The sequence below is a fragment of the Myodes glareolus genome, chromosome 10 (genome assembly GCF_982192425.1).
Source record: "Myodes glareolus chromosome 10, mMyoGla1.1, whole genome shotgun sequence".
In the NCBI taxonomy this organism is placed as follows: Eukaryota; Metazoa; Chordata; class Mammalia; order Rodentia; family Cricetidae; genus Myodes; species Myodes glareolus.
Window position 1 is genome coordinate 3669345 of NC_142035.1, and position 27023 is coordinate 3696367.

The following is a 27023-nucleotide window of genomic DNA, read 5'->3' on the forward strand; positions in this document are numbered from 1 at the left end:
AGAGCAGTAATCAAGAGAGCATGATAAGGTTGCCGGCTCGAAGCGGGGCCCAGTCATGTTTGCAGTGACCGAGCAGAATTCGAGTCCATGTCAGCAGGGTCTGTTACATTCTCTAAGTCTTTAGTGTTCTAAACCAGGCACAGAACGCTTGGCCCTCCTCCGTGAAGGCTCAGGCTAGCGAGGAATGTTTGTAGCGCCTGTCTCACAGAGTAACCGGCTTCACCAAGCTGGGTTCTGCTCTCTAGTGTCTTTTCGTGCCCACTGCTTCCAACGGGAGCACACAGAAATGAGCTCTTAAAAGAGAAGAAAAGCCACCACTCAGTGAGTAGCCTCCCCTTGGAACCCAGATAAGTAAATGTTGACTTCCTGCAGTCAGCCTCCCTGTGAGGCCAGAGCTACAGAGAGAGAGAGGACACAGGAGCAGATGACAAGGGTGCTGTCACCTGAGGAGCCAGGGCTCTGCCCAGATGCACACACAGAGACATGGAGTAGGGAGTGGGGCACTCTCAGGGAGCAGAAGAAACAATGCAGGCATGTGTGTGCATAGCAAGGAAGGTTCCATCCTGAGGGCTGACTGCATGCCCTGAATTCGGAGTCTAGAAGATTCCCCTCTGACTGGCACAGAGGAAGGGAGTCCAAGCAGTCTGCACTCAACAACCATGGCCTCATAGGAACTCTTTCTTCAGCCTGCGGAGCCCAGGCACAGGCAAAGGTGAGAGTCAGCCTGGAGCTGGAGTCAGGCAAAATGGGCTGAAGCCATGGACAGAGAGGAGGGTAGGCGGGAGAACAGAGGGGAGGAAGGGCATGCAGACCCACCTGTGACAGTTTTTGTGGCTTTACAGCTGGCCTTGGGTGGCGGGGTGGGCAGCAGTGGAGGGCTGGGGAGCTGGCTCGCAGATCTCTCCAGGGTTCTGGGGGGACTGTCCTGGGAGTCAGACCCAGCTAAGGCTTGAGAGAGCTCATCAGTGGTGGGCAGGAGGCTGCCAGCGTCGTCTTCTTCAGCACTGGATGCAGATGGCATCTTGGCTGGTTCAAAGACAAAATAGAATGTTTAGAGGAGGCTGTCATAACACGGCTGGGAGGAAACAGGCTGGGGGCAGGAGTCTCGATAGAGAGGAAGCACACTGAGATCTCTCCATGTGTGGACTTAACTGTCTGGGCATCCAGTGAACAAGGAGAGAGTATGAGAGACACCAGGTCCTAGAGCCAGAGAAGTGAGCACAAGCTGGGTGTGCATGCACTCCTTAGCCTGGCTTGGCACTAAAACTCTGTGAACTTCTGCTTACTAATAGGGACCACATCAGTGGTGACAGCTGATAGGGAAGTTCAGCCAATCACATTCTGTCCGTGGGGCGTGTTGCCCTAAGGCAAAAATTTACCTATAAATCTGGCGAGCGCGCTTCCCCTTGCTCTCTCGCTTGGCTCCAGCGTTCCAGACGGACAGTTGGGATTCTGGTGTAAGTTTTCCTTCTGTTTTATTAAAGCTGTATCTTTTGTAAGCTAGTCTGGCGGATCATTAATTACCGATCGACCTCGCCCCTTCAGACAGCCTCATACAGGATTAGTTCAAGGTTTAAAGGGAGACACTCTGTCCCAGAGTCCATGCCTCCACAGCCAAGCTCATGGTCATGGCCAGCAGACTCCAGGCACACACCTACCCTGACTGCTCTCACGGTCACGTATGAGACATTCTACCACAATGAACATCTGCGTGTGCCACAACCTGCTCTGGCTGGGTTTGCATGACTTCCTGTCCTGATTGCTTCTGGGTTCTATGAGGACAGCACTCAACATGTTTCCAGGGTCATGATTTGGGGAGGAAGAGTCTCAGATGGGCCAACCCCTCACTCAGGCCAGCTCTTCTTCCACACTCTTCTTCTTCCATGTGCCTGACCCATTTCCAGACAATTCCCACACTCTTCTTCCATGTTCCTGACCCATTTCCAGATAATTAATTGATCTCTACCTCTGTAAGCCCCAGTTTCCTCATCTTCTGCTAAGGAGAGGGAGGCATGGGGAGGCCCTAGAGGTGCCTGGGGACATGAAGCACTGGTCTGGCCTGGCCCCTGGAAGCTCTGCTAGGAGAAGTGAGGGCTATATTCTGATAGGTAGATGGGTCTCCTCTGCTTAGGGGTCCTGTCCTTGATATACCTTTGTAATGGGTGACCAGACCGAGTACCACCAGACCAGACCTGGCATGGGCTTCAGTCCTGCACAGTGGGAACACAGGCTAGATTTATTCTCTGGGATCTGGTTTCCTCCCAGGGACTTGGATTATGCATCCTGATTGGACCCCCAATTGCCACAAGAAAGTTCAACGTGGAGACAGGACAGCCTGGGCTTGGGGCTCTCATGCTGGATGAGCCAGCGGGATCAGCGTAGTTCTGTCTGCTGTGCTGAGGTTTCATCTGAGAGCTGGCTGAAAACCCTGACTTGGGCCAGTCTCACAGCCCTGCCACCTATGGACAGACCTTACCCTGTCTGTCTGTCTGTTCATCTGTCTGTCTGCCTGTCTCTCCATTTCAGTCACATGTCAGGGAGGAAGCAATCCAATCACTCCTGAGTTCACATGTCAGCCTCTGTACCTCGCTTCAGCTGTAAGTCTCTGCAGACTCACAGTCCCAGTTACTCTAGAGGCTGAGGCAGGGGGAATCACAAGTTCAAAGACCGCCTGGGTGTCAGAGTAAGTTCAAAGCCAGCACTGGTATTTGTCAAGACCCTGTCTCAAAACTAAAAGGGAAAGAGGGCTGGGGATCGAAGCTCATGGTAGAACTTTCTAGCATGTGTACAGCCCTGAATTTGATCTTCAGTATCACAAGAATGAAAGAATTAACTAACGCAAATGAACTCATTAAACACCATCACCAGAGCTGTGCCCCTGTAGTCTGACACCTTTCTCTTCTACTTGAGAAGTCTTTCCCATCCCCTCATCATGGCTGCCCTGCCAAGTCACTCACCAACCTCTAGCTCTCCTCTTGGCTTTTGGCTCTCACAGATCCCTGCTACTCTGGACAAAGTTGCTGGTTTCAGTGTTCTCTGTGGGCTCTGCTCCCTGACCCACCCCTGACTGCAGTGTCACCTCTGGCCTGGGTCCTCCTCCACAGACACCCTTTGGGTAGTCATTCCCATATATGGTCCTCTGGCTTCAACATCCTGCCCACTTCTCTTTTGATGAGTCCTCCCAGATTCTCCCACTTCCCAGAGGAGCAAACACTCTGGAGGCCCACGAATATCCTTATCCAACTTTTTTGGCTTTTTCTGTACAACAGCTGAACCCAGAACCTTGATGTGCTAAGCAAGTGAAGGTTTATAGCTGGGGCCTTTTTCTTTCTTCTGTGTGTCTGCTGCATATACACACAAGTGCATGCGTGGGGCAGGCAGAGCTGCTTCCTTCTTCCACATCCTTTATCTTGCCTGTCAGTGGAAGATGGGCAACTGTGCTGGGCGGTGGTGGTGCATGCCTTTAAACCCAGTGCCTAGGAGCCAGAGGCAGGCAGATCTCTGAGTTCAAGGTCAGCCTGGTCTACAGAGCGAGCTCCAAGACAGCCGAGCTTTGACATCATGTCTTCCTCTGTTGCTCCCCATCTCCCCCTGAATCCACTGGTTGACATTTCAGCTCGGCTTGCCAGGAAGAGTCTCCCGGATCTTGTCTCTGTCCCCCACAGCACTGGACTTACGGCCCTACCATTAACCTTCTGCATGAGTTCCAGGGATGCAGACTCAGGTCCTGATGGTGCAGCAATCACTGTACCCACTGAGTCATCTCCTCAGACATCTTTTGCATCTTATGTGGGGACAAGATGCCACTAAGTCGCTTTGACTTGCATTCACCTGCTTCAGCTTCCCTAGTGGGTGAGATGGCAGGGTCGCACCTCCAGGTTGGGCTTCACCAAAGCCCCTGGACTTCATTTACTCTCATCAACCACCCTGCTGAGAACCTCCCGGCACTGTTCTCCAGACTGAAGCCACAGCATGGGAAGAGGCAGAGCCTCAGCCTTCCCTGGGATGAGTCCCACAAGGCCCAGAAGCCAATAGCCAAGAGCCCATGCCATCCCACACCTCATCCATTCCACACTCCATCCCATCTCTTCCCTGCAGTTCATGGACAATTCCTGTCAGCTCCACCCCCATCCTTCCCAGAGATGTCACTATCCCCACAGAGAGCTGCCAGCAGCCTTCTGGGATCTGACTCGCCTAGGTTCAGCCAGGCTTCCTTCTGGCCTCCAGGCCTCAGTCTTTGCCTCTCCCCCAGCCTAAACACCATCCCCTAAATCAGAGACGGGAAGTTTCTCTGTAGACAGCCAGATGGCAACTGCTTTCAACATGGATTATATGGGCTTTGACACAATTACAGCCTCTGTTGGAATAGGAAGCTCCGGAAGGTCTGGCCAACCCAAACAGCAAAACCTCTCTTGGCTTCACATGAGGGTGGACATATGGCTGCCTTTCACTCTCAGCACTGGGCAATAGATCAGTGCCCCCATCCATGTGTTAGCCACAGCGGCCACCAACACCCAGGAAGCAGCTAATGTGATTTGGGGCCTGGAGATCAGTTGTTTTGCACTGATTAAACAGTCACATGACTAGGCAGGCACAGAGAGCTCTGGGTTGCCTGAGGAAGGCCCAGGGTCTCAGGGCCATCATTCTAAGCAGGAGGAGATGGGAGGCAGGGGCTAGACTCAAAGAGACAGACCTGCCCAGCCTTGGTAGAGCACCTGACGGCCACACAGGCACAGAAATGGGAAGGACCTGATCTGAAGCTACAGCGTGGAAACTCAACACCTAGAGCATTCCAGGAGTCAAATAAAGGTTTATCTCCTGCTTGGCTCTACTTGGGTCTGTAGAATGTTCTAGATAGGATCGAACCTGGCTTCTGATATTCAGAATTCTATGGTATTAGGGAAGCAACTGTTCTGGCTTAGATATGGCAACGATCCCACCCCAGGCTCATTGTTTGAACACTTGGTCCCCAGCTGCTGGTACTATCTGGGGAGAGAACAGGACCTTTAACGGGTGGGACTTAGCTAGAGGAAGCAGATCTTTGAAGGACAGACTTTAATGTTTATAGCCTAGCCCAACTTTCTGCCAGGACCCGCATTTTGCCAGTGTCTGCTTCCTGCCAGGGTCCGCTTCCTGCCAGTGCCTGCTTCCTGCCAGTGTCCGCTTCCTGTTGGTGCCTGCTTCCTGCCAGTACCTGCTTCCTGCCAGTGCCCGCTTCCTGTTGGTGCCTGCTTCCTGCCAGTGTCTGTTCCTGCCAGTGTCTGTTTCTGCCTCTGCCCTCTTCCTGCCAGTGTCTGCTTCCTGCCAGTGTTTGTTCCTGCCTCTGCCCACTTCCTGCCAGTGTCCACTTCCTGTCAGGGGTCATTTCCTGCCAGTGTCTATGTCTGGCTCTGCTAATGAGATCAAAGGAAGCCCTACCCTCCTGGCCCCATGGAGCTGCCTGCCACCATGCCTTACCCACCACAATGGTATACCTCCCACACCATGAGCCAAGGAATGGCTCCTCTGAAATGTCTGCTTGTTTAGTATTTAGTCACAGTGATGAGGAAAGCCACTAAGTATAAGTATGGAGACTCAATTTCTCTGAGTCTGGTTCATCATTTTTAGAACAGAGACCATTGTAAGGCATAACACTGAATATGCAGGACACACTCACCAACATTTTCCTTCCTTTTTAACTAGTGCACTCCTGGGAATGCCCAAGCCCAGACCTGAGCAGGAGCCTGAACCATCCCACGGAAGTCAAATGATACGACCTCCTGGGCACTGCAGAGAGTGAAGCCAGGAGACACGGCCTCTCCCAAATACAAGAGCTGGGGAACACGGACCTCCAAACCAAAGGAAGGCCACAGCCTGCGTCTTTGATAGTATGCACCCTGGATGCTGAAGTATTCAGCCAGATTTCATTTCTTCCCTAAACACACACACACACACACACACACACACACACACACACACACGAGGAAGAGAGGAAGAGAGAGAGAAAGATCAGGTGGAGGTGGGTCAGGTAGCAAAACTGATGGCAGCTACTGATACATCTGTGTTTTGTGTTTGTGTGTGTTGTGTGTGTATGTGTGTGTGTTGTTTGTATGTGTGTGCTCATGGTTTGTATGTGTGTGTGGTTTGTGTATATGTGTATGTGTATGGTTTGTGTGTGGCTGTGTGGTTTGTGGGAGTGTCCTTTCTAGGGTTAGGCTGCTGGCCAGCAAGTCCCAAGGGTTCTCCTGTTTCCTCCTCATCACCCTTGGGATTACAAGCAAGCAGCACTGTGTCAAGCCTTTTATATGGGTACTGGGACTCGAACTCATGTCCCCATGCATGGTCAATGCTCCCCAGACCGCGGATTCGTCTTCTCTTGTCTCTGGGGGCATCAAGGACAGCAATGGCATCTGTATTGAGCAGGAGGCCTGCAGACCCGGAGCTGCTGTGGAAGAGTGGGTACCTGTAGCAGAGTCCTGGACCTGCAGGGCAGGACGAGGCCCAAGTGTGACCCAGGCATGGCTACACAAACAAGAAAGGAGCCTTTGGAGCCAGGGCTGTGTCAGCTCTGTACTTCCCAATGACCTTTCCCTGACCTCACTCAGTTCAAGGAAGATCTGATTTTTGAGAGAAAGCATCTGACCCTGACCCTTCTAGAAGGCACCTGAGTGTCGGGGAGAGAGGTTTGCCCAGGTCGGGGAGAGCTTAGGCATGAGTGTTCACCTGATCTGTTCACCTGAGACTCTGGATTTCTTTGCTGTCAGGTGACATCTATCTGTTATGAAATCAGCTCTGCACAGGACAGGGCCCAGATGCAGCTGCTCCCTCCGGCACCGAGCAGAATGTGGGACAGTAAAGAGCTGGCAGCTTTGTATCAGCGTCTGACCTCCCTAGCTCTAAGGGAAACATGAGGACCATGGTAGCCTTGGGCTTTAGTCCCTAAATGACAGCCCAAATAGAGACCAGAAGGTAGAACACAGGCTCCAAACCCTCGACCTCCACAGGCGGGGGCAAACCCAGAACCAGAAACAGTTTGGGTGTTGTGAGTGATTGACCTCCGAGCCAAGCAAAGCAGTTGCCATTTTGGGAAGGTCAGTTGTGCCCACTTGGGAAAGGAGCCTCCATCCCAGCTGGGTGTTCTGACTGTTTATATGCCTTCATGGAGAGGTGGGAAGGCTCACAAGAATGTCACCTGAAAGCCCAGCCGCTCCCTGCCCCCTGCTGCGCTCTCATGCACGGAGGAGCAAAAGGACCAGGATCCTCAGGAGCCACAAAAAAGCTGGTGGGTGTGGTGGCTCTCCTGTTATTCCAGCCTTGTGAGGCAAGCCTGCCAGTGAGACCAGCCATACTGACCAGCTCTGGTTTGACTGAGAGACTCCGCTTCAAAGAGTAAAGTGGAAGAATGACCAGAGAAGATTCCCAATACCTAACTAAGGTTTCCACATGCACCTATACACACCACACATGCGTGCACACACACACGTACACACAAAGGGGTGGGGGGATAAAATCTCTCTTGAGACCGAGGATGAGAAGTCCAGGAAACAAGGCGTTATGGAGATGTCTTCTATGTGGTCACACCTCTCACTACGTCTTCTCGCACCCCCAAGGACTCAGGACCCTCTGACATCTCAATGGGGAAAATGAGAAGCCTACATCCCTTAGACTCACCCGAGTCAGGCATCACCCCGACTGATCACAGCCCAGAACTTGCCGTCAGCCAAGTCCCTTACTACTCTTTGCTGGGTTTCCTACTACCCTTGGGCTGGTACCTGTGTCATCCGGATGGGCATCGGAGGGCAGAAGCTCATCCTGGGTGGCCTGGTCTGTCCCACTGGCCGAGGGACTTGCGGGCTGAACACCCTCCGAGGTCGGTGTCTCCTGCTCGGCAGTGGACGGCTCACTCTGTGCAGGTTGGGGGCCTTCATTGGGACTGCAGGCTTTGCTTTCAGAATCTGTAAAGAAATTGAGCCACCAGTCAGTCATGTCCCCTTTACATCCTTCTTTCAGGCAGAGGCCTTCCTGCAAAGGACGCTGTGGATGCCCTGACGTGGAACCCCACACTCTGCTTTATGCTGTTCCTCTCTCTACGCTGTGCTTTCTGATGAGCCTGGTACCCTCACACGCAAGGGCAATTCTCCATGTGCATCCTAGAACTTTAACACCTTTGAGAGATGGATGATCCCCTCCACCAACTCCCAGCCCTTTGCCATGCACTTTTAAAATGACTTCAAAAGTCTGTCTGTCCCCACTTGCTCCCTCCTGTACCTGTACCATGGCCCTCATCCTAACAACACACTCAGGCAACTGAGCCAGGAACATCTGACATGTGACAACAGATGTTGACCGCAGGTGCCCTTGAGATGCTGGAGTGACTACAGGGGTGCTAGGGTTGTCCCATTGTGGCTCCAGACAGCTGCCATCTCTGTACCCACCACTGACTGTCAGTCACCGCGAAGCAAATGCCCGTCAATTGTGTACTACATGCCTCGAAATTAACCTTTGCCCCAGGTGGTGAACATTCTCAAGAGGCCCCAGAAATAGCGTCTCAAACTCAGCCATGGTCAAGGCCAAGGATGGAGGGAAATAGTGAGAATTTACACAGCATATTTCCCAGAATGGGGGACATGGAACCTCTCATGAAGGCTTTAGAAAAGCCAGCCTCTTCTCTTTACTGCGGCTCAACGGCTGAGGTATCTGAGGGTCTGTCCCGTGGCTTGTCACCCTCAGGATGGTTTTGTCACTGGAAAGGGCTCAGCCTTTGAGGACAAGAATTAAAACAAGGACCCTAAAGCAATTGGGCCCACAGGATCAAACATTCCCCAGGAATTCATTCTGGCGGGGTTGGGGGAGCCAGAAGTTCGGCACCAGACAGGATCACTTCCCAGGGAGGAGACTCACCCCTTTCTGGTGGCTTATCTCACAAGTAACAAGTAAGTCACCACATGAGGGTTCCTAGTTTCTGCTTCATCTTCCCTACAAGACTACAGCACAGAGGCAGGGATGGCAGTGAGGATGAGAAAGCTTCCTGTCCCCCAGCTTTGGCCAAACTGCAAGCCTGAAGCTTACCCGAAAGGTGGGACAAGCCAGCCAGTGAACACCAGAGGCCCAGCAGTGGGCGAGCTCACGGGCAATGCCGCCACACCCGGCTCTTCTACTTGGGTTCTAGAGATAAGCTGTTTGCATGGCCAAAGCGTTACCAACTGAATTACCCCACCCCCCACCTAAACAACCAGTGTCCCTTTGCCAATGTTGTTACTGGATTTCTTTTGGAATACAGGGAAGCCGAGGCAGGAATTTCTAGGCCCCCAGTGACTAGTCACAAAGTGACTTTTCTGGTCACAGAGCTCCAGGGACACTGATCAGAATGCCCAACCCGGTCGGATGGAGGGAACTCACTCTCGGTCCCCAGTTTACGGAGACAGACACAACACAGTGTGGCCGTGTGGTCTGCAGAGATTTCACAGCCCTGGGACACACCACGGTGCTCTTCTGGCTATGGCCTCCCACACTGGCTTCCCTCATAGAAGAGAATCAATTTATTTCAGGGTCAAAGACCCCTTTTATTAGACAGTCTTGCCTCCCACCTAGTGCACTGGGGTCTCCAAGACTACCCACTTCATTTCCACAGAGTGGCTGCTCACAGCTGGCCACAGGGTGACAGCTCACTGCTGGCCACAGGGTGCCTACTCACTGCTGGCCACAGGGTGCCTACTCACTGCTGGCCACAGGGTGACCGCTCACTGCTGGTCCTCAGAGTGACCATTCACTGTTGGGCCACAAGGTAACTGTTCACTGCTGGGCTCACTGCTGGCCACAGGGTGACTGCTCACTGCTGGCTACAGGGTGACCACTCACTGATGGCCACAGGGTGAGCGCTCACCACTGGTCCACAGAGTGACTGCTCACCACTGGCCACAGGGTGACCGCCCACTGCTGGCCACATGATCTACAATCTCCCACGCTTTCATCTCAAGAAAGCCCCGAGAAGCCTCGGAAACATCTTAGCAGACCTAAAGTGTGCAGCTCTGAGTCACATCTGGCTTCTAGTTCTTGCGGCCAGGGCCAACTCCATGGTAGTCAAGGACAGAGGAACAGACATCACCAAGCTCAAGACTGAAGGTTTAGCCCCCTGTGACTGGTTTGCTTGTTCTTGACACACCTCCGAGACAGTCTCTGTTGCCAGGCTCCGCAGGCACTGTGAAAATGTCATTACCCAGAGGACGATATGACATGATGCTGAGCACGGTGACCTGGGCAGCATGAGGCATCTCTGGAATCTGAACGCTGATGATAAGTCTGATTAGTTTCCACGTGGAAACAACACAGGACAGGGTGTGCATGCTCCTCTGTGTGTGTGTGTGTGTGTGTGTGTGTGTGTGTGTGTGTGTGTGTGTGTGCGCTCCTATATATATGTGCTCCTGTGTGCATACATATGTGCTCCTATGTGTGTGCTCCTGTGTGCATATCCATGTATACATGTACATATACATCCCACAGAGCACACAAGTGCTTTCACTGTGCATGTGTGCTGTATGTTCACATATGTACACTGCATGCGTGCTCTATGTTCACACATGTTCTCTACAGCAGGTGTGCTCACTGTGGCTGCTCAGTGAAACAATCTGACAGACAGGAGGGTCTGCATTCCTGTCATTATGTCAGGAATGGAGGTATCCAAAAGAAACACTCATATTTTCCATTTGGCCAACAATGGTCCCCAAGGGATTCATTCCCCCAGGGAGCTCCTGCAAGGAGAAGGTGAAGCCTGGGCCATCTGGGGGACCTTGCCTCCCTGGAAGAGAATCCACACAGTGCTGACAGCTTGTTAGACCTTGCTGGAGAGACAGCTAGGGCCTGAGGGGGCTGTGGGGCCACACGCTGACCAGGATGGCTTTGCTGTGCATCCTCCTGCCTTTGGTTTAAACCTAAATTCTTGCCAGGACGTAGGAAGTCGTTGGACCGCTCTGTTCTTCCCACTGAATAAATACATTTTTTCTCTATTGTTTTGCCTTTAATTGGCCTAATTGAGGACAGGTTGATGAATCTGGCTTCTTAGAGACTGCCAGAGCCCAGGCCATGACCCTAACAACACCCCAACAACTCTTACCAACACCAGGATGGGTGCTATGCCAGAGACAGGTGAGCATATGGTGGGTCCTGCCACTCTGAGCCCCCCACTGCCCTATGGGAGTGTGAGCAGGGCAGCTGCTCACTGCTTAGGTGGGCTCAAGCCTGACAAAGGGCCCGAGTCTGCAGTTAATGGCAACTGCATCCCATCGTCATCAGTATTAACAAACAACACAAACAGCAGAAGCCATCGCTGAACTCAGCCCAGCGGGTCCCAGGGAATCTGCACAGGCCGAACCTACAGCTCGGCAGCCTTGCTGCAAGTCTGCACAGGCCGTACCTGCAGCTCGGCAGCCTTGCTGTCCCGTTCTGGGCTGTGCACAGAGCTCCTGCCCAGAATCACACTCAGCAAGAAGTCAGAGTTCCCAAAATAGTCCTGGTGGCAGGGCCTGTTGCTAAGAAATGCTGGGTGGGGCTCGTGCCCTGGTCCTCTCTCACTGGGTCAGCTGGCCTCCTCCATCACTGCTGCTCTCTTCCCAGAGTGGCGAGGAGAATGCAGAGCTGTGCACCTGTTTTCTATTGAGCAGCTATGTGAGAGGAACCTGACACAGACATGCTCAGAAACACACGCGTGCATGCATACCACATCATGTGTATGCAGACATACAGAGACAGACAGGCTTCCACTGTCTCAACCCTCGGGAGCCTCATGACCCCCAGGTAATGAACTCAGTAATAACTAATGTGTCTCTTATAAAATAGCCAATGCTGGGAAACAAGAGCCCTTACGTTATTGAAGAAAACAAAGTCAACCAGTGAAGGGTAAAGGAAGCAGGGGAGGGAGCCGTTCAAGAAATGAGTATTGTCCACACCAGAAATGGGCAGGACCTTATTCCTACTTGAGAAGATTTGTTGGAGACATTCTCAGACATGGAAAATGGGCAGAGGAGGCAGAGTGGGAAAAGATCACCTCTCCTCCCCACGGCACAGTTGTCTGACAGCGCCACAAATAAGGTCCTTCCTGCAGCCCAGCAGACAACCAGCATGGCAGAGATGCGAGGGGCAGGGGGCCAAGGTACTCACAGGGACGGGCAGGGTCGTTCCTACCATCCCTGTTCAGAGGTCAAGTGACACTCGGCCTGATTGCTTCAGAGGCAAGCTCCAGAGTATATATACGTGTCCACTTACAGTGGCGTGTGTTAGGAGTGTGTGTGTATGTGTGTGTGTGTGTGTGTGTTCCTTTACAGTTGTGGATATGAGGTGTGTGTGTGTCCATTTACAGTTGTGGGTGTGAAGTGTGTGTGTGTATCCATTTACAATTGTGGGTGTGAGGTGTGTGTGTCCATTTACAACTGTGAGTGTGAGGTGCGTGTGTTTGTCCATTTACAATTGTGGGTGTGAGGTGTGTGTGTCCATTTACAACTGTGCGTGTGAGGCGCGCATGTGTGTGTGTGTGTGTGTGTGTCCCTTTACAGTTGTGGGTGTGACATGTAGGATTTTCCAGGAAAAAATCTTAGGTCCACTAAGGATTCCGGACATGTCTGGGGACATCTGTGACCTCCCTCCTCACTTCCTCTTCTGTAGCCTCCTGAGCTGCCTGGCAATGAAGTCTGGCCTCTCTGTGACAGGCTCCATGAAGGCAGTCGACCACAAGGGGGCAGCCTTGGCTGCAGAGTGATCCCACTTGCCTGGGAGAAAGCCTAGCTGAGCCAGAATCCACAACCCACGGGGAAAGGTGGAGGTGCTGTGGTCCATAGTCTTCATACTGACCCCCTCTGGACTCCAGAGCTCTGTGACTTGGGTGGTTACCGGGTGCCATGAAGTCCAGTCCTGGCTAAGGCTAAAAGTCATCCTGAGCTCCAGGCCTCTGCTTGGGCTCCTCTCAGGGTGGCACTTCACCTAGCAGGGGTCTGCAGCAGTCTTTGCAGACGTTTTGGGATGCGCATTTAAAAACAAGCAAAGGGGAGACAACATGGGAGTCAGTCCTAGGAAAAGAAAGTTCCTGGCCTCCAGAGGCAACCCCTGTGGGCCTTGTCTTTGCAGCCTGAGACACCTGGTTTTGCTCATGAGCTCTCTGCATTCTCCCAGATCCTCTCCCAGGACGGCCTGGACATGCCCCTGCCGCCCCAACCTCTCCCCAGATAGCCTGGACATGCCCCTGTCACCCCAACCTCTCCCCTGATGGCCTGGACATGCCCCTGTTGCCCCAACCTCTCCCAGGACAGCCTGGACATGCCCCTGTTGCCCCAACCTCTCCCCAGACAGCCTGGACATGCCCCTGTCACCCCAACCTCTCCCCTGATGGCCTGGACATGCCTCTGTCACCCCAACCTCTCCCAGGACAGCCTGGACATGCCTCTGTCACCCCAACCTCTCCCAGGACAGCCTGGACATGCCCCTGTCACCCCAACCTCTCCCCCAATGGCCTGGACATGTCCCTGTCACCCCAACCTCTCCCCCGATGGCCTGGACATGCCCCTGTTGCCCCATCCTCTCCCGGGATGGCCTGGACATGCCCCTGTCGCCCCAACCTCTCCCAGGACAGCCTGGACATGCCCCTGTTACCCCAACCTCTCCCCCAATGGCCTGGACATGTCCCTGTCACCCCAACCTCTCCCCCGATGGCCTGGACATGCCCCTGTTGCCCCATCCTCTCCCGGGATGGCCTGGACATGCCCCTGTCGCCCCAACCTCTCCCAGGACAGCCTGGACATGCCCCTGTCACCCCAACCTCTCCCCTGATGGTCTGGACATAACCCTGTCACCCCATCCTCTCCCAGAAAGCCTGGACATGCCCCTGTCGCCCCTACCTCTCCCCCGATGGCCTGGACATGCCCCTGTCGCCCCAACCTCTCCCCCGATAGCCTGGACATGCCCCTGTTGCCCCAGCCCTGATATGTGCAAGAGAGAAGAAAAAAGCATTTTGTACCTCTGCCCTCTTCTCCCTCACTGCCCTCTAGTCTTTCTGGCCTCCTGGCCCCTTTCCCTAGCCCCTGTACCGTGGGATCTGACACTCAGTGCTCCCGGGGCTGCTAGAAAGGCAGTCTCCATGCCCAGGAGAGCCACTTCCCACCTTCTCTGTAGGAAACTGGAGTCAGCTGGGGAGCCCCGACCCTAGAACACCTCATTTAAGTGCTGCCCAATAGCAGAGGGCCCCTGAAAGTGCCCAGGTGTAGCTCAGTAGGTACAAAACCAGCTCCCATGCATTCCTGTGCAACCAGATGGAAGCGGTGCTAGGTTCCTAACTCACCTTTTGTCCGCAAGCAACATCTCTCAAACCCATGCCAAGGCCTCCAAGTGCCCCACGTGTGCCTGCCTTTACCACTCTTCATTCAGTTGGGATGTGCATTTGTAGGGCCCCCTGATGCCTGTGTCCCACAGGCTCTGTATTCTGAGAGGACAGCATCTCAGTGACTGGCATGTCTGTCAACCAACACAGACCCTGGCACACAGCGGCAAATTTTGCAGCATCCGTTCACACCTGAATGCTCAGCTATCTAGGATGGAGACAGCTTCAGGCCACTCCAGTTCCTGGCCCAGTCGCTCAGCAGGATTGAAAGGGTGTTGTGTGGGAGGCAGCCTTCCACCTGTTCCATGTGTCCCTGAACTAAGAATGGATCTCACATCTTTAAATGGTTGGGAAGGAAACCAAAAGAAAGATAATAGTTCACGACTCATGAAATGATTGAAAATTCACATCTTTATGCCCATAAATGAAGTTTCCTGATGCATGGCCACACCTGCTCAGTATGTATTTTTCTGTGGTTGTTTCTGCCCCTCAGAGCAGCAGGGATGGGTGACCACAGCAGACCGCAGAGCCCCTGTGGCCAACCATCCCCCCACAACTCAGACAGGAGTTTAAGTCCCTAAGTCATTGGTTAACGGCGTTCAAAGGGTAGAAACTCAACCCAACAGTCAGGTACCTGGGAAGTGGTTGGGGTTCATGTGGCTCTGAGGACAGAGCCTCAGGTCGGGGAGAAGGAGAGACACTGAGCTAGAGACGGGGCGCTCACACACTCAGTTAGAGCATGGAACTTCTGTTCACGCACTCTGCCAGCTAGAAGACTGTGCTAGTGACCTTTCTTAGCATCATGACCCAATACCTGATGAGACATAATGTATGGAGGCCAGATCATTCGAGTGCCCATTTGCCATAGCGGGAAAAAAGACTCATTTATGTCCTGAGTTCACTTCCTAATTCCTGGGACTTGGGTCAAACTGCAGACACCAGCAGAAAGGGGGAGACAGGAGTGAACGCACACAAGCTCCACAGATGCCCAAACCCCAGAGGGGAGCTTGCTCTGCCCTGGGAGATTTTAGAACAAGGAGGGATTGTGAGCCTACCCACCATCCAAGACTTACAGACTCAGAGAGTCACAAAGCACAGAGGGCAAGGATCAGGAGCTGACGGGATCCCAACATGGCAAGTGAAAGATGGGACTGAAGTGTGCTGGTCCCTGTTACCTGTGTTGCTGACACTGGCCAACCTGAGCACAGGCATGGTCCTGTGAGCACAGACTGGATGAGACCGGCTAGACCAGTGCCCAGAGACCCAGGCTTGCACTGGGCTTCTGCTTGCAGCCCACAGCTCTGTGTGGGTGTGGCATTGGCACCCAAAGGCAAGATATGCAGAACACCCTGCCTGCCCACAGTCAGAAACGCTAACTATGTGGCCACCATAGGGATAGTCATCATTTGTTAAAATTGAGGATTTAATGTGCAAATATGAAGGAAACCTCACTCTTAAAATCCATGGCTGCCACTTAGAGACAGAGTGGAAGGTTCAAGAAGTGCCCTTCACCTGCCCTGGTGAACGGTCACTGGAAATGCCCATGGAGGAGGTGGGTGCTCTGTTACCTGATTCAAACCATGACTCCACTCTTGGAGAACTGGAGAACAGCCCTCACCTGGCCACAGGGTACCCTCTTCCTTCCTCCCAAGGATTTCCTGAGCTCTGAGCACCATCAGACTGGATAGACTCCACCATGGTCCCCATACGCCCAAGGGCCCCATCTCTTGTCCCTATGCTCCTATGACTAGACAGACTCCACCATGGTCCCCGTACCCCGAGGGCTCCACCTCTTGTCCCTATGACTCCACCCGCGGTCCACTCTGCCCCAGGAGACCCCACTGAGGTCCGCCATCTTCCTGGGAGCCCACTTACCTTGCTCCATCATCTCTAGAAGCCCCTGCTTGATGAGCTCCTCCCGGCCTTGCCTGCCAGCCATCTTCTTCTCCAGCGCTGCAGGACACACAAAGGCCTAGTTAAGTCACAGCGGAGGCAGTATAGGCCACCACACCACCGCCATGTGCATAGGAAGAAACAGAGACGGGGAGACAGTGGATGCCTGAGACTGAGGAACGGTCCACTGCCAGAGCCTGCCTGCAGCAAATCTGGGTCTCCATCCAACAAGCAACGTCCAAAACTCCAGCCGGGAAAGCGAGTCCCGGGCCACACTCGCCAGATCGTTTCTGCAATGTTCTGCAAGGTACTCTCATGATGGCCTCCTTGACCTGGCTCCAAGGCCATGCTCACCCTCTGCGGCAGCTCCTTCACTCACAGATGATGGAGCCACCCTCTCTTTGCCCGCAGTGCTCAGGGTACCCTGCTGTGGCTAGTGCCAGCTTTCACTGACTCTGATGGTCTATCTCCTCAGGAAGCATCTTCCAGGTAACTCCAGGTAACAGCACTCAGGGGATCTATCAGATGCACTGTGGTCAACCCTCTTCTGGCTGCCCCTGGGGTGTTCCTAGAAGGCACACAACACTGCCTGCCCTGATTCAGGTCAACCAAAGACACACACACACACACACACACACACACAGAGAGAGAGAACACAGGATATCGCCTTCACTGTCTCAGGTCAACCAATCACACATACATGTACACATACACAAACACAGATGCACACAGATACATGCATACATACATACACAGATACACAGAGACAGAGAGAGAGACACACACATATAGACACACAGAGAGAACACAGGATATCGCCTTCACTGTCTCAGGTCAACCAATCACACACACACATATGCACACATACACACACAGATACACACAGACACATATATACATACACAAATACACACAGGCACATGCAGTCACAGAAACACACACATATACAGACGCACATAGATACACATTCAGATACACTCACAGAGAGACACACAGAGACACATACACAGATACACACACCTAGAGATGCACAGACTTACACACACAGACACACACACATCATAGGTGAACCTCAAATAAAAAAAAACACAGTTACTTAGATCTCAGATGCTTTCTTTGAAAGCTCGGAGTGAAGCCTGCTTGTCAATGGGGCCCCAAAGTCACTGTCTATGTGGGGAGCAAAACTCTGGCAGATGGCCAATAACGCAGCTGGCCCACCTGTCAGAGTTCAGAGTACCCACAAGGGCTGACAATGCAAACATTCTAAAGTATTTACGGAGCATGACTTCAAGCCATGTTCTGAGTTAGATGCTGGGAATTCCTGGGGGAGAAACCAATCTGTCTCCATCCTTGCAGAGCATGGGATGAGAAGGCCTTCCACCCTTCACAACTGATCTCACATTGCCTGAGCACCTACTGTGTGCCCTATGCACTGGGCATTGAGCAGGACAGGCCTGGTCTCTACTTGTGACCAGCAGGCCGGCATGGCAGAGAGGACACACGTCTACAGGCTGCAGTGTGGAATCAAAAGCAGAGAAGGGAGCCCACCAGAGCCAGGCGGATGAAGGATGGATGGGGACTCAGGATGCAACAGAACAAGACCCTTTCAGGTGAGCTTCCTTGCTCTCAGGCTGGCCGTTCCCAGCTTGTCCCTGGGATGCTCCCCCTAGGCAGGTTGGGACGTAAGACATTGCTAGCACTGCCTCAGGTCTGATCGCTAACCCAGAGTCAGTTAAGGACAGCAGACCCCGCGTGCTCTGTAGAGCTAAGAGGCCTCTGCCTCAACTCATCCTAATGTCGGGACTGGACATCTTAAAACTTACAGCTTCGAAGAGAGAGGGGCTGGGAATGAGGATGTGGGTTATGGTGTTGTTACCCAATCTTCAAACGCCTAAGCTGGAAGCCCAAAGGCAGGGCTGCTACAGGTATCTCTGCGTCCTTTCAGGGTCACCAGAGAAGCCTGACAACCCCAAGTGGGAACAGTGCCGCAGAACCTTGGGGCCCAGAGCCACGACCCAATCTTCACACAGCACTCAGGGTCACAGGGGTCACCTGCTTCAGTCAGGCCCTGGCCTCTGGGCAGGACCCTGGAGATAGGACCCAGCTCTCATCTGCTTTCTGCCTGCCTGGCACACCCACCGGGAACGCTTGCGAATTCTTCAGCAGTGCGTCTTGTTTTCATTCTTGTCAAGAGTAATTTGTCAATCAACTTCTTGAGTGGTTAAAATAATTTGGTAAGTTGCATCCACAGGAGTGGATGCTGAGTCCTCTGCTGCCACCTTAGGTGCCTCCACCCCACCCCCAATGCTGTGGGTGAGTGGCTTTGTCTCCACTATCCTCCCAGCCCTGGGGCATGCGTCAGAGCTGGGCAGGAAGCTGGGGCCCCTGGGACCCCAGAGGCAATAGCTGGAGACAGGCACTTGCCTGGCAGGTCCCTGGAGCTGGGGAGCTAACTCCACACACACAGCAACCTCACTAATTGCTTACAGCTGCAGCTAATAGGCCACAGGCGCAGCGGGAGGGCCCTAAGGCCCAGGCTTCTTGGCTCCTGGGGTTGGTGGCTCAGGAAGCTGAAGCTGAGCTTCCAGGAGCCCAGGGTTGGTAGCCTGTGTGCTCCAGTTCCCAGCAGCACTCCTGCCCTGGGTCTGCAGCCTCTCTCTGAGTCCTTTTCTCTCTCAGAGGAGGGTAGGCTCACACGAGGGGGTCCTCACAGAGAGATGTGGGTGCTTGCCAGATGCTGCCAGTCCCGGCCGGGTGGCACCTGATGCTGTGGCCTCTCATTTGGCCATTCCATCGTCGACACCATGTATGTCTAACTGCACTCTTGGAACCAATCATATGGTTGATCCTTAGGTGGCAGAGGCAATCGGACAACACGGCACAACCCCACTGTCCACCGAGCTGGGTGTGAGGGTGCAGTGAGTGAGAACCTCTGGATCCCTGGGTAGGGGGTGCTGGGGTGAGCATCCCTAGAGCTGGGGTGTGAGCCTTGTCTGTTCGGACAGAAACTGGACCACAGCCTGGATTTTGACCCTCAATATCACCCAGGCAGATCCTAGGAGCAGTGAGGGCCACAATCAGGCCCCTTCTTGTCTATATGGGAGGCTCAGAGCCATAAAACAGTCATGTGTGAGCTGAGGGCTTGTGGAGTGTGGGCTGTGAGAGGGAATGGGAGCCCTTGGGGCAGCGATGGCTCAGCAGTAGAGAACTTGCTGCTCTTCCAGGGGACCTGGGTTCAGTTTTCAGCACCCATTCTGGCATCTGACAACTGTTTGTAACCCAAGTTCCTGGGGATCTGACCACTTTTCTGACCTCTGCAGGCACCAGGAACACACCTTGTACACACACACACACACACACACACACACACACACACACACACACATACACACACACACACACACTCACGTATTCAGGCAGAATACTCAAAAACCTAAAAATAAATCTTCAGGAAAAGTCTGCCAGCGGCACTGAATGAGAACCTGTGGTTGGCAAGGCCATGGCCGACCGGGTGAGTTCAGTGCCCTGCGTGACCACCCCTACCAGAGGGAGGCTGAACAGCTCTGTGTGATGTGGGGACCCCCAGCTAGTGCCTCCCCCAGTCCCCAGGTCTGTACCTGACGTCGTCTGCTTCAGTTTCTCGTTTTTCTTTTTCCTCCATTTCCATGGTTTGAAGATCCTGCCCAGTGTGGCCAGCTTGCTGTTCCTCCGCACAGGGGGAGTTCGAATCCCTGAGACCAGAGGCTCGGAGCGTGCGGGGGGAGTTTGGTCCATCTCATCTGCAAGATAAGAACAGGGAAGGTTCTCACGAGATGATTATCAGGTTCCAGAGACCCAGGTGATCACCCCACTTTACGTGACCTCATAAAGCAGACAGCTCAGGAAGTGGGCACAGAGCTGGACTTTCTCCGGCCTCCTCTGACAGAGCACACACAGGAGGAGGGGTAATTCATGAGGCTGTGATCCATGTTCCTTCCATGGCGACCCTCCTCCCATAGTCCTTACAGTTTACAGACCTTGCCTACCCTACAGCTTTACCATCATGGTCTAAAGGCTGATGGACTACATGATGAACTGCCCTCTACCCCAGGACCTTTGTTCATGCCATGCCTACCACCCACACTGCTTTCCTTCCCAGTTCTCCTCTACACTGGACCTGACATTGTCATCTACAAACATATTGGGATCCTGGGATGCATGCTATCTGGGGACCGTAGGTTAAACACACATATTGGATGTAAACAATGTACTCAGAGAAGTGTTTTTTCCCTCCAGGAAATCTTCACCCTCTCCCTGTGCAGACTGTGCCAAGCCCTTGGCTTATGCACTATATACATAGGCATCAAGGAACCACAAAGTTCCCCAAGCCCCCTTCCCTTGGTCATCAGCTGTCCAAGAGCCTGGCACAGACCAGGCACAGCAGCAGAACACAGCACAGGTCTGCCCATCAGACCATCCCAGGTAATGGCTGCAGAGCAAGCTGACCCCCGAGTGGACAAGGAGGAGCATCTGGTCTTTGGGTCCCTCCTTCCTGGTGACTTAGGACATGTGCACACCGTAGAGGGTACACAGAGACAGACAGATAATGTGGGATGCCCTTCTGTATATGTGTTCCTTTTATTGGTTGATTATTAAAGCAGTTTTGGCCAATGGCTTAACAGAGTAAAGCCAGGCAGGAGATCCAAACAGAGATCTAGAGAGAGAGTAGGCAGAGTCAGGCAGCCGCCAGTCAGCCCCCGAGGAAACAAGACATGTAGAAAGTGAAGTAATGTCACAACCACGTGGTAATACATAGACTAATAGAAATGGGTTAATTTATGCAAAAGCTACCTAGAAATACGCCTGAGCCATTGGCCAAACAGTGTTGTAATTAATACAGTTTCTGTGTGATTATTCAGGTCTGGGAGGCCGGGAAATGAAAGAGCAGTCTCCACCTACAGATGGCCCAGGAAATTCCAAGTAGTGTGGCATGTCACTCTGAGGACAGTAGCAACCTGCAGGTCACCTGTTACCTGTGGTCTCAGTCTGGGTGATGTAATCCCAGACTCCTGGTCTTTTAATCTGAGATAAAAGCTAACCCACTTATGTAAAAGTAGTGAGGGAGTGCCACTTAAAACTAAGGGACACAAGGGACTAGCAGGCCACGTGAGTCAAGGACCCAACAGTATATTTTTGTGGTTCCCTTCATGTTGTTCGAGAGAAGGAAGGACTGGTTACTGAGGAGCATAGAAAGGACTGTTCTCTATTCTGACTGACAGTTAGGTCATGTAGTCATTTCTCTACTGTACATGATACTTCTCATTGTTATCATGTGTGTGTCTAACTATGCACAGACATAAGATGATAAGTAGGGGGCATTCTCCCCCAGAGTTGACTTTCAGGACAATGTTGCATTACCGAGAATGTACCCCCAAATAAGCTCAGGTCAGATCATCCTTCTCTGGTCTCATACCTGGACATAGAGTATGATCAAGGGGAATTGTCCAAATTTGATGGCTGTCAAGGGAAGAAAAACAGCCCTCGTTCAACCAGGAGTGTATGTGCAGCCCGATACAGGCAGGGACCTGGGTGGGGTTCGGGTTACTAGGAGCACGGTTTATAGGTGTGTGCGCACAGTACAGGCAGGCGAAGGAGCTGGGCTGCCAAGTGTGTTACTAGAAGAGGGGGTGTGTGCCCAAATAAGTGGCTTCCAGGTTACCCACTTCTTCCTGTGCTTGCCTGTCTCAGAACAATTGGAGATTGACTTGCTTGCTCTCCTCTCCCTAATCAGAGTGCAGATGTGGAAGAGAATCAGGCACAGCCATGAACACAGGCGGAGACAGACCCAAGGAGAACCAAGAGGTCAAAACCACCATGCAAGTGGGACATGAAGATGCAGAGAGGCAGAGGCAGGAGGGTTGTTGCAAGTCTGAGACACCCCGGGCTACATCAGGAGTTCCAGGCCAGTCATACACACAGGGAGACCCTGTCTCAACCCCCTCTCCCAAACAGAAAACACCTTGAAAAATATGTGTGCGAAATCATTTTACTTGGGCACATAGGACGGCGTGCAGGGTCAAGCTGGTGTGTGCAAAGATGCATTTGTACCTGTAGGGAATCAAAAGCTCACTGCTGGGACTGGGCAGGGAGGGAACACCCTGCACTGGTGTTAAAGGACTATGGGAGATGACTGGGTCCAGAGCAGTGCCACCGCCATACCTGCTCACACTGGAGCCCCACCCAGCTGTCACAGCTTAGACAAGAGTCCAAGCACCACCCTTGATGACCCATCCCCAGGCAAGGAATGCTGTCACTTCCAGCAAAGCTCGGGACCTGAGTCCTATTCAGGCTCTTGGATTCAAACTTCCCATGTCTCTTGGGAGAAGTTGCAGGCCTGACTCAAAACACTGGACCTTGTCTAAAAGTCCCTTCCCCATACCCAAGGCCCTACCCCATGCTCATGACCACACTGCCACCCTGAACCTCTGACAGCCTGGGGTCCATTCGCCACCAGGGAAGGGATGGAGACTCTCAGTCTGAACAGACTCCAGAGCCGCAGCAAGGCCTGAGAGGCAGGCAGAGCAGGACTGGTGTGACCGTGCCTCAGAAGCACTAGGCTCTGGGCGGTGAGGGTGGGTCAGCCTTTGGAGTCCAATGGGTCAAGATCACAATAAAGCTTTCAATAACGACTTTCAACAGTCTGCCATCCCCACTGTCTGCTGCAGAGTGGCCCACTGTGACCCATCTGCAAAGCAGGAGCTGTAGACGTCAGGAGGGAAGGCCAGCACGAGGCAGATCCTGAGGCTCTCAGAGCACTGACTTTCCATGTCTTACTCGGGACGAGTCTAAGGCTGCTCTGTTAATGTGACCTCCCTGCAGGTACCGCAAACCAATACATAAGGGGGTCCCAAGAGGCTACTCCCCACTGCGGTGTCCCGACAAACAGTCCTGACAAACAGTGAGGAACAGGACAAATCAGGGACAAGGGCAGCTGAAAGGGGCAGGTCGGTCTTGGCTGCCTCCTGCTGCCCCTTCTCCGTGGCCACACAGTCCATGCGGGATGCAGACGGCCTCCCCCTTCCCAAGGCAGTCTATCTCATGAGCCTCCCCCTTCCCTTTCCTTCCTCCGCCCACTGGTGCCAGATGGGCATGGAACTGCCAGTCTGTTGGTCCCAGCAACATTCTTGGCACAACGGGACATAAGATGGGAATAGGCCAAGTCTCCTAAACCTCCGGCTCACGTGATGGGGATGTCAACAAATGCATTCGAGGGCACAGTTTCTTCTTGTTTCCAGTCACCCGAGAGGCACACAGTGTGGAAGGGTGAGAGAGTCGCAGAGGGACTCTGGAGGAAGGGGAGTCTGGGAGGGACGCCCAGCAAGACGGACAACTAGCAGATTCCCACAAGAGACTCCATGCAGACCCTGGAGGAGGATGACACACGTTTGGCCGAGCATCCTAGCAGCCAGGGAGAGCAGCAGCACACACAGATTATAAACTACAAGTCAGCCAAATGACTCTGTTAATTACCCAGATCACTAGGACCCTGGCCAAAGTGCCAGCAGCTCGGCCCCATATACCTACACTGGACTCCTGCCCTGTGTTCTAGGAGCCTTAGACATAGGAAGCCAGATATATCACTTCCTGCTTAATCCACACCTCAGGCACTCCCTGGTCAGGGGAAGACAAACTGCCAACATAGTCTGATGGCAGGGGCCATCGTCACTGCCTGCTGGCGACTATTATTTCCAGGTGTGTGACTTTTGTTTGCACTGCATTTGTCTAACTCTGTGAAGCTGTGTTACTGTGCCTGTCTAAAACGCCTGATGGTCCTAATAAAGAGATAATAGCCAAGAGCAAGGCAGAAGCAAGGATAGGTGGGGCTGGCAGGCAGGGAGTAGAAATAGAAGGAGAACTCTGGAAGCAAGGAGAGAGAGGAGCAAGAAATCGAGAAGAGGGGGCCATCAGGGGCCAGTCACCCAGCTACACAGCTAGCCACAGAGAAAGAAGTAAAGTAAGGTACTCAGAAATAGAAAAAGATGAAAGCCCAGAGGCAAAAAGTAGTCAGGATAGTTTAAGATAGAAATGCTGGCAAGAAACAAGCCATGCTAAGGTCAGGCGTTCATAAGTAATAGTAAGCCTCCATTTGATTTATTTGGGAGCTGGATGGTGGGCCTCTCAAAAAGATAAAAGAGTAAAATATCCCACAATAACTGCCCAGTCTTCATGATAGTACACATTTACGGCTGGTGTGCTCTGCCATGACCCTGCCGTCAGCTCTGCCCAGCCTTTAGGACAGTACACTCACGGCTCTGCCCAGCCTTCAGGACAGTACACTCATGGCTGGTGAGAACATTGAGAACATGAGGCCAGAGGCTGCCCTGGCCTCCATCCTTCTCTGATGCTTCATAGCAGTACGAAGTGTTGGCCATTCTCCTACCATGGAAATGTGCCTTGTGCACATCTTGGTAAATATTTAGGAAGGATCATGGGCGTGTCTTCAGAGGGAGGGGACAGGTGAGCACCCTACTGTCTCCTTCCCATGAGTTCTCTGTAGAGCCTCTCTGGTGTCACAGATACCACCTTCTTCTGGTAAAGAGACTCGGGGAGGTGCAAAGGCCTCATTAGTGGGTCCCATTAGCAGGTCTCTGAGTAAGGCAGGAGTGCTAACTGCCGGCTACCTCTGCCACCTCTGAGGCATTAGCAGCTAATTGCTGTCACACTGGCTTCCACATCTGCTTCCCACGTGCCCCTGTGGTAGCCTTGAGAGAGGCGTCCCTCCTGAGACTCCCAAGCGATGGGAGCATTGGGTCTCCTCCCATGACATATTCACATGCAGGCTCACATCCACTCCCATGTGCAACTCCATCCCACTTGCCCCACCTCAGGCTCAGGGTGGCCCATGCACAGTGCCCATGAAGGCAAGAGTCCAAAGCAATTCTGGGCCCCACACCTGGCTGGCTTCAATGAACCAAAGGACCGGTTTCTATGCGCACTGTATGGGAATTCCAAGCCCTTATTCACAGAGTCCTCACCCGCTGAGCTCCCAGCCCCTCAGCTATTGACCTGAAGCTCATTCTACAACACTCAAGGCTGCTGGAAGGAAGACCTGCTCAGCCAGAGACTCCAGGATACAGGGCTGAGGAGGCCGGAAAGTGGATCCTCTCAGTCCATTGCTCTTGTTTGGGTGGATCTCAGCCTCAAGTAAGGGGGGAAGCTCACTCCAAACCCTGTCCAGTCTCAAAAATCCCCACAAGCCCTTGAAACAGTGTCTCCTCCCCTCAGAGGTACCCAGGGACCATGCCTATAGGGTATTTAAAAGGCAACCTAAGGAAATGCCTTGTGGTTTTCCGGGTCCTTCTCCCTGTCTCCTCTCTGGGGGCCAGGAGACCATCAGGAGCATTTTACTCATTAAACCTGGACCTGTAATTCTTAATCCGGCTTGGTTTGATTGACTGCATCAACAGAGATACTTCATATCGGGGTACAGAAACCTTCCAACTCTGATACACTAGCAGAGTGTCAACGGGCATTTCTGCTTCTCCCCTGCAGCCCCGTCTCTTTCCTTCTCTACCAAGACACCATCCTTTCTAAATGCCATCAGAAGAGAGCCCACCTCCTTGGGGAATGATGTCAGACACCTGGGACACGGGGGGGGGGGGTCTCAGGGTGGGCAGGGACCGTCTACACCAGACCACAGAGGAAAAGGTTCATTCTCTCCTTAACGACTTCATTCATTCACTCACGAACTCACTTATCTACTGTCTGAAGAGGGCTGATTTGCACCATGACGGCTCAGACTTCCAGGCAGAGCTACGGGTGCCATTGTCCTTCTTCTTCCAAGGTGTTAGCTTCTGAGGGAATGAGAGGCGGGCTCTGGAAGCCCCTGGTAACCTCGGAATGTGATAGAGAACTCTGCATTCTGTACTGAGCCCTTCCCTCTCCCGCAGTCTAACTGAGAATACCAAGGGAACGTCAGAACGGAAAAGAGCTTGCTTCTAGATCTAAGGGTCCCAAAGTGGTGCTGGGCACTGACCCTGTGGTAGAGCTTGTTGACCTCAGGGAAAACCAGGAGGAGCCCAGACAGGGTCTGCTGCAGGGGGATCTCTTGAGAAGTGAAAGCTACCTGGGGTGGGTGAGGTGGGGCTTTAAACTCAAGGTAGAAAGGGCTCAGAATCACAAAAGCCAGGCTCTTCCGAGAGTGCAGAGTGGGGATGATGCCAACCCCAGACGTTAGGGAGCCCAGGAAGACACATGAACACAGAGGACTCAGATCCAGCAGAGGTGTCATGGCGACCTCTACCCGCACACAAACAAGCACACGCCCAACCAGTCCCTCAGCAGCAGCATCTCACTGAATAATCTCTAATTTAAAAAATTAAATTTGTTAGCATTGATGTAGGAAAAACAAACTAACTTGCTGGCAAGGGTCTGTGCACTGGGATTTGAAAGGTCACGGGCTAGAGTTGAGGGTACAGAACAGAGGGCTCAGCCGAGAGCAGTGTGTGGCTATGATGTGGACTGAGGACACCAGGGAATCACTGAGAACCCTAATGCCAGACCAGCATCGAGACCTTGGTGGATGTCAGACCACAGGCTGGCAGGGCTGAAGGTCAGGAGCCCGGGCACGGGACCATGGAATCAGGAAGCAAGGTTTGCTGCACTCTTACCACAGGACACGGCAGTGGATACAGTATGCTGCTATGTGCCATGTTCTGTCCCATGCGCCTAACGTGAACTCGAACCTTCTATCCCATCCCAACCCCAGCAGGTAGAGCACCGTGTTCATCCTTGTGTTCACACAGGGAGTAAC

The 27023-nt window shown here is 53.0% G+C and overlaps 1 protein-coding gene across 5 annotated transcripts in view; it reads right to left on the reverse strand.

The window, feature by feature from the left end:
• The window catches only part of Phactr3 (phosphatase and actin regulator 3), a 212352-nt gene that overhangs the window by 56544 nt on the left and 128785 nt on the right, over positions 1-27023 (reverse strand). For 4 of the 5 annotated variants that reach the window (XM_087910920.1, XM_087910919.1, XM_087910918.1 and 1 more), the window contains exons 2-5: positions 19849-20010; positions 16214-16291; positions 7752-7934; positions 817-1026 (exon numbers count right to left, since the gene is read on the reverse strand). In XM_087910920.1, the coding sequence (XP_087767046.1) occupies positions 817-1026; positions 7752-7934; positions 16214-16291; positions 19849-20005 (628 nt within the window). In that variant the 5' untranslated portion in view covers positions 20006-20010. Of the gene's footprint in view, positions 1-816; positions 1027-7751; positions 7935-16213; positions 16292-19848; positions 20011-25964; positions 26086-27023 lie in introns of those variants that run through there. The other variant, XM_087910921.1, reaches the window with a different exon arrangement.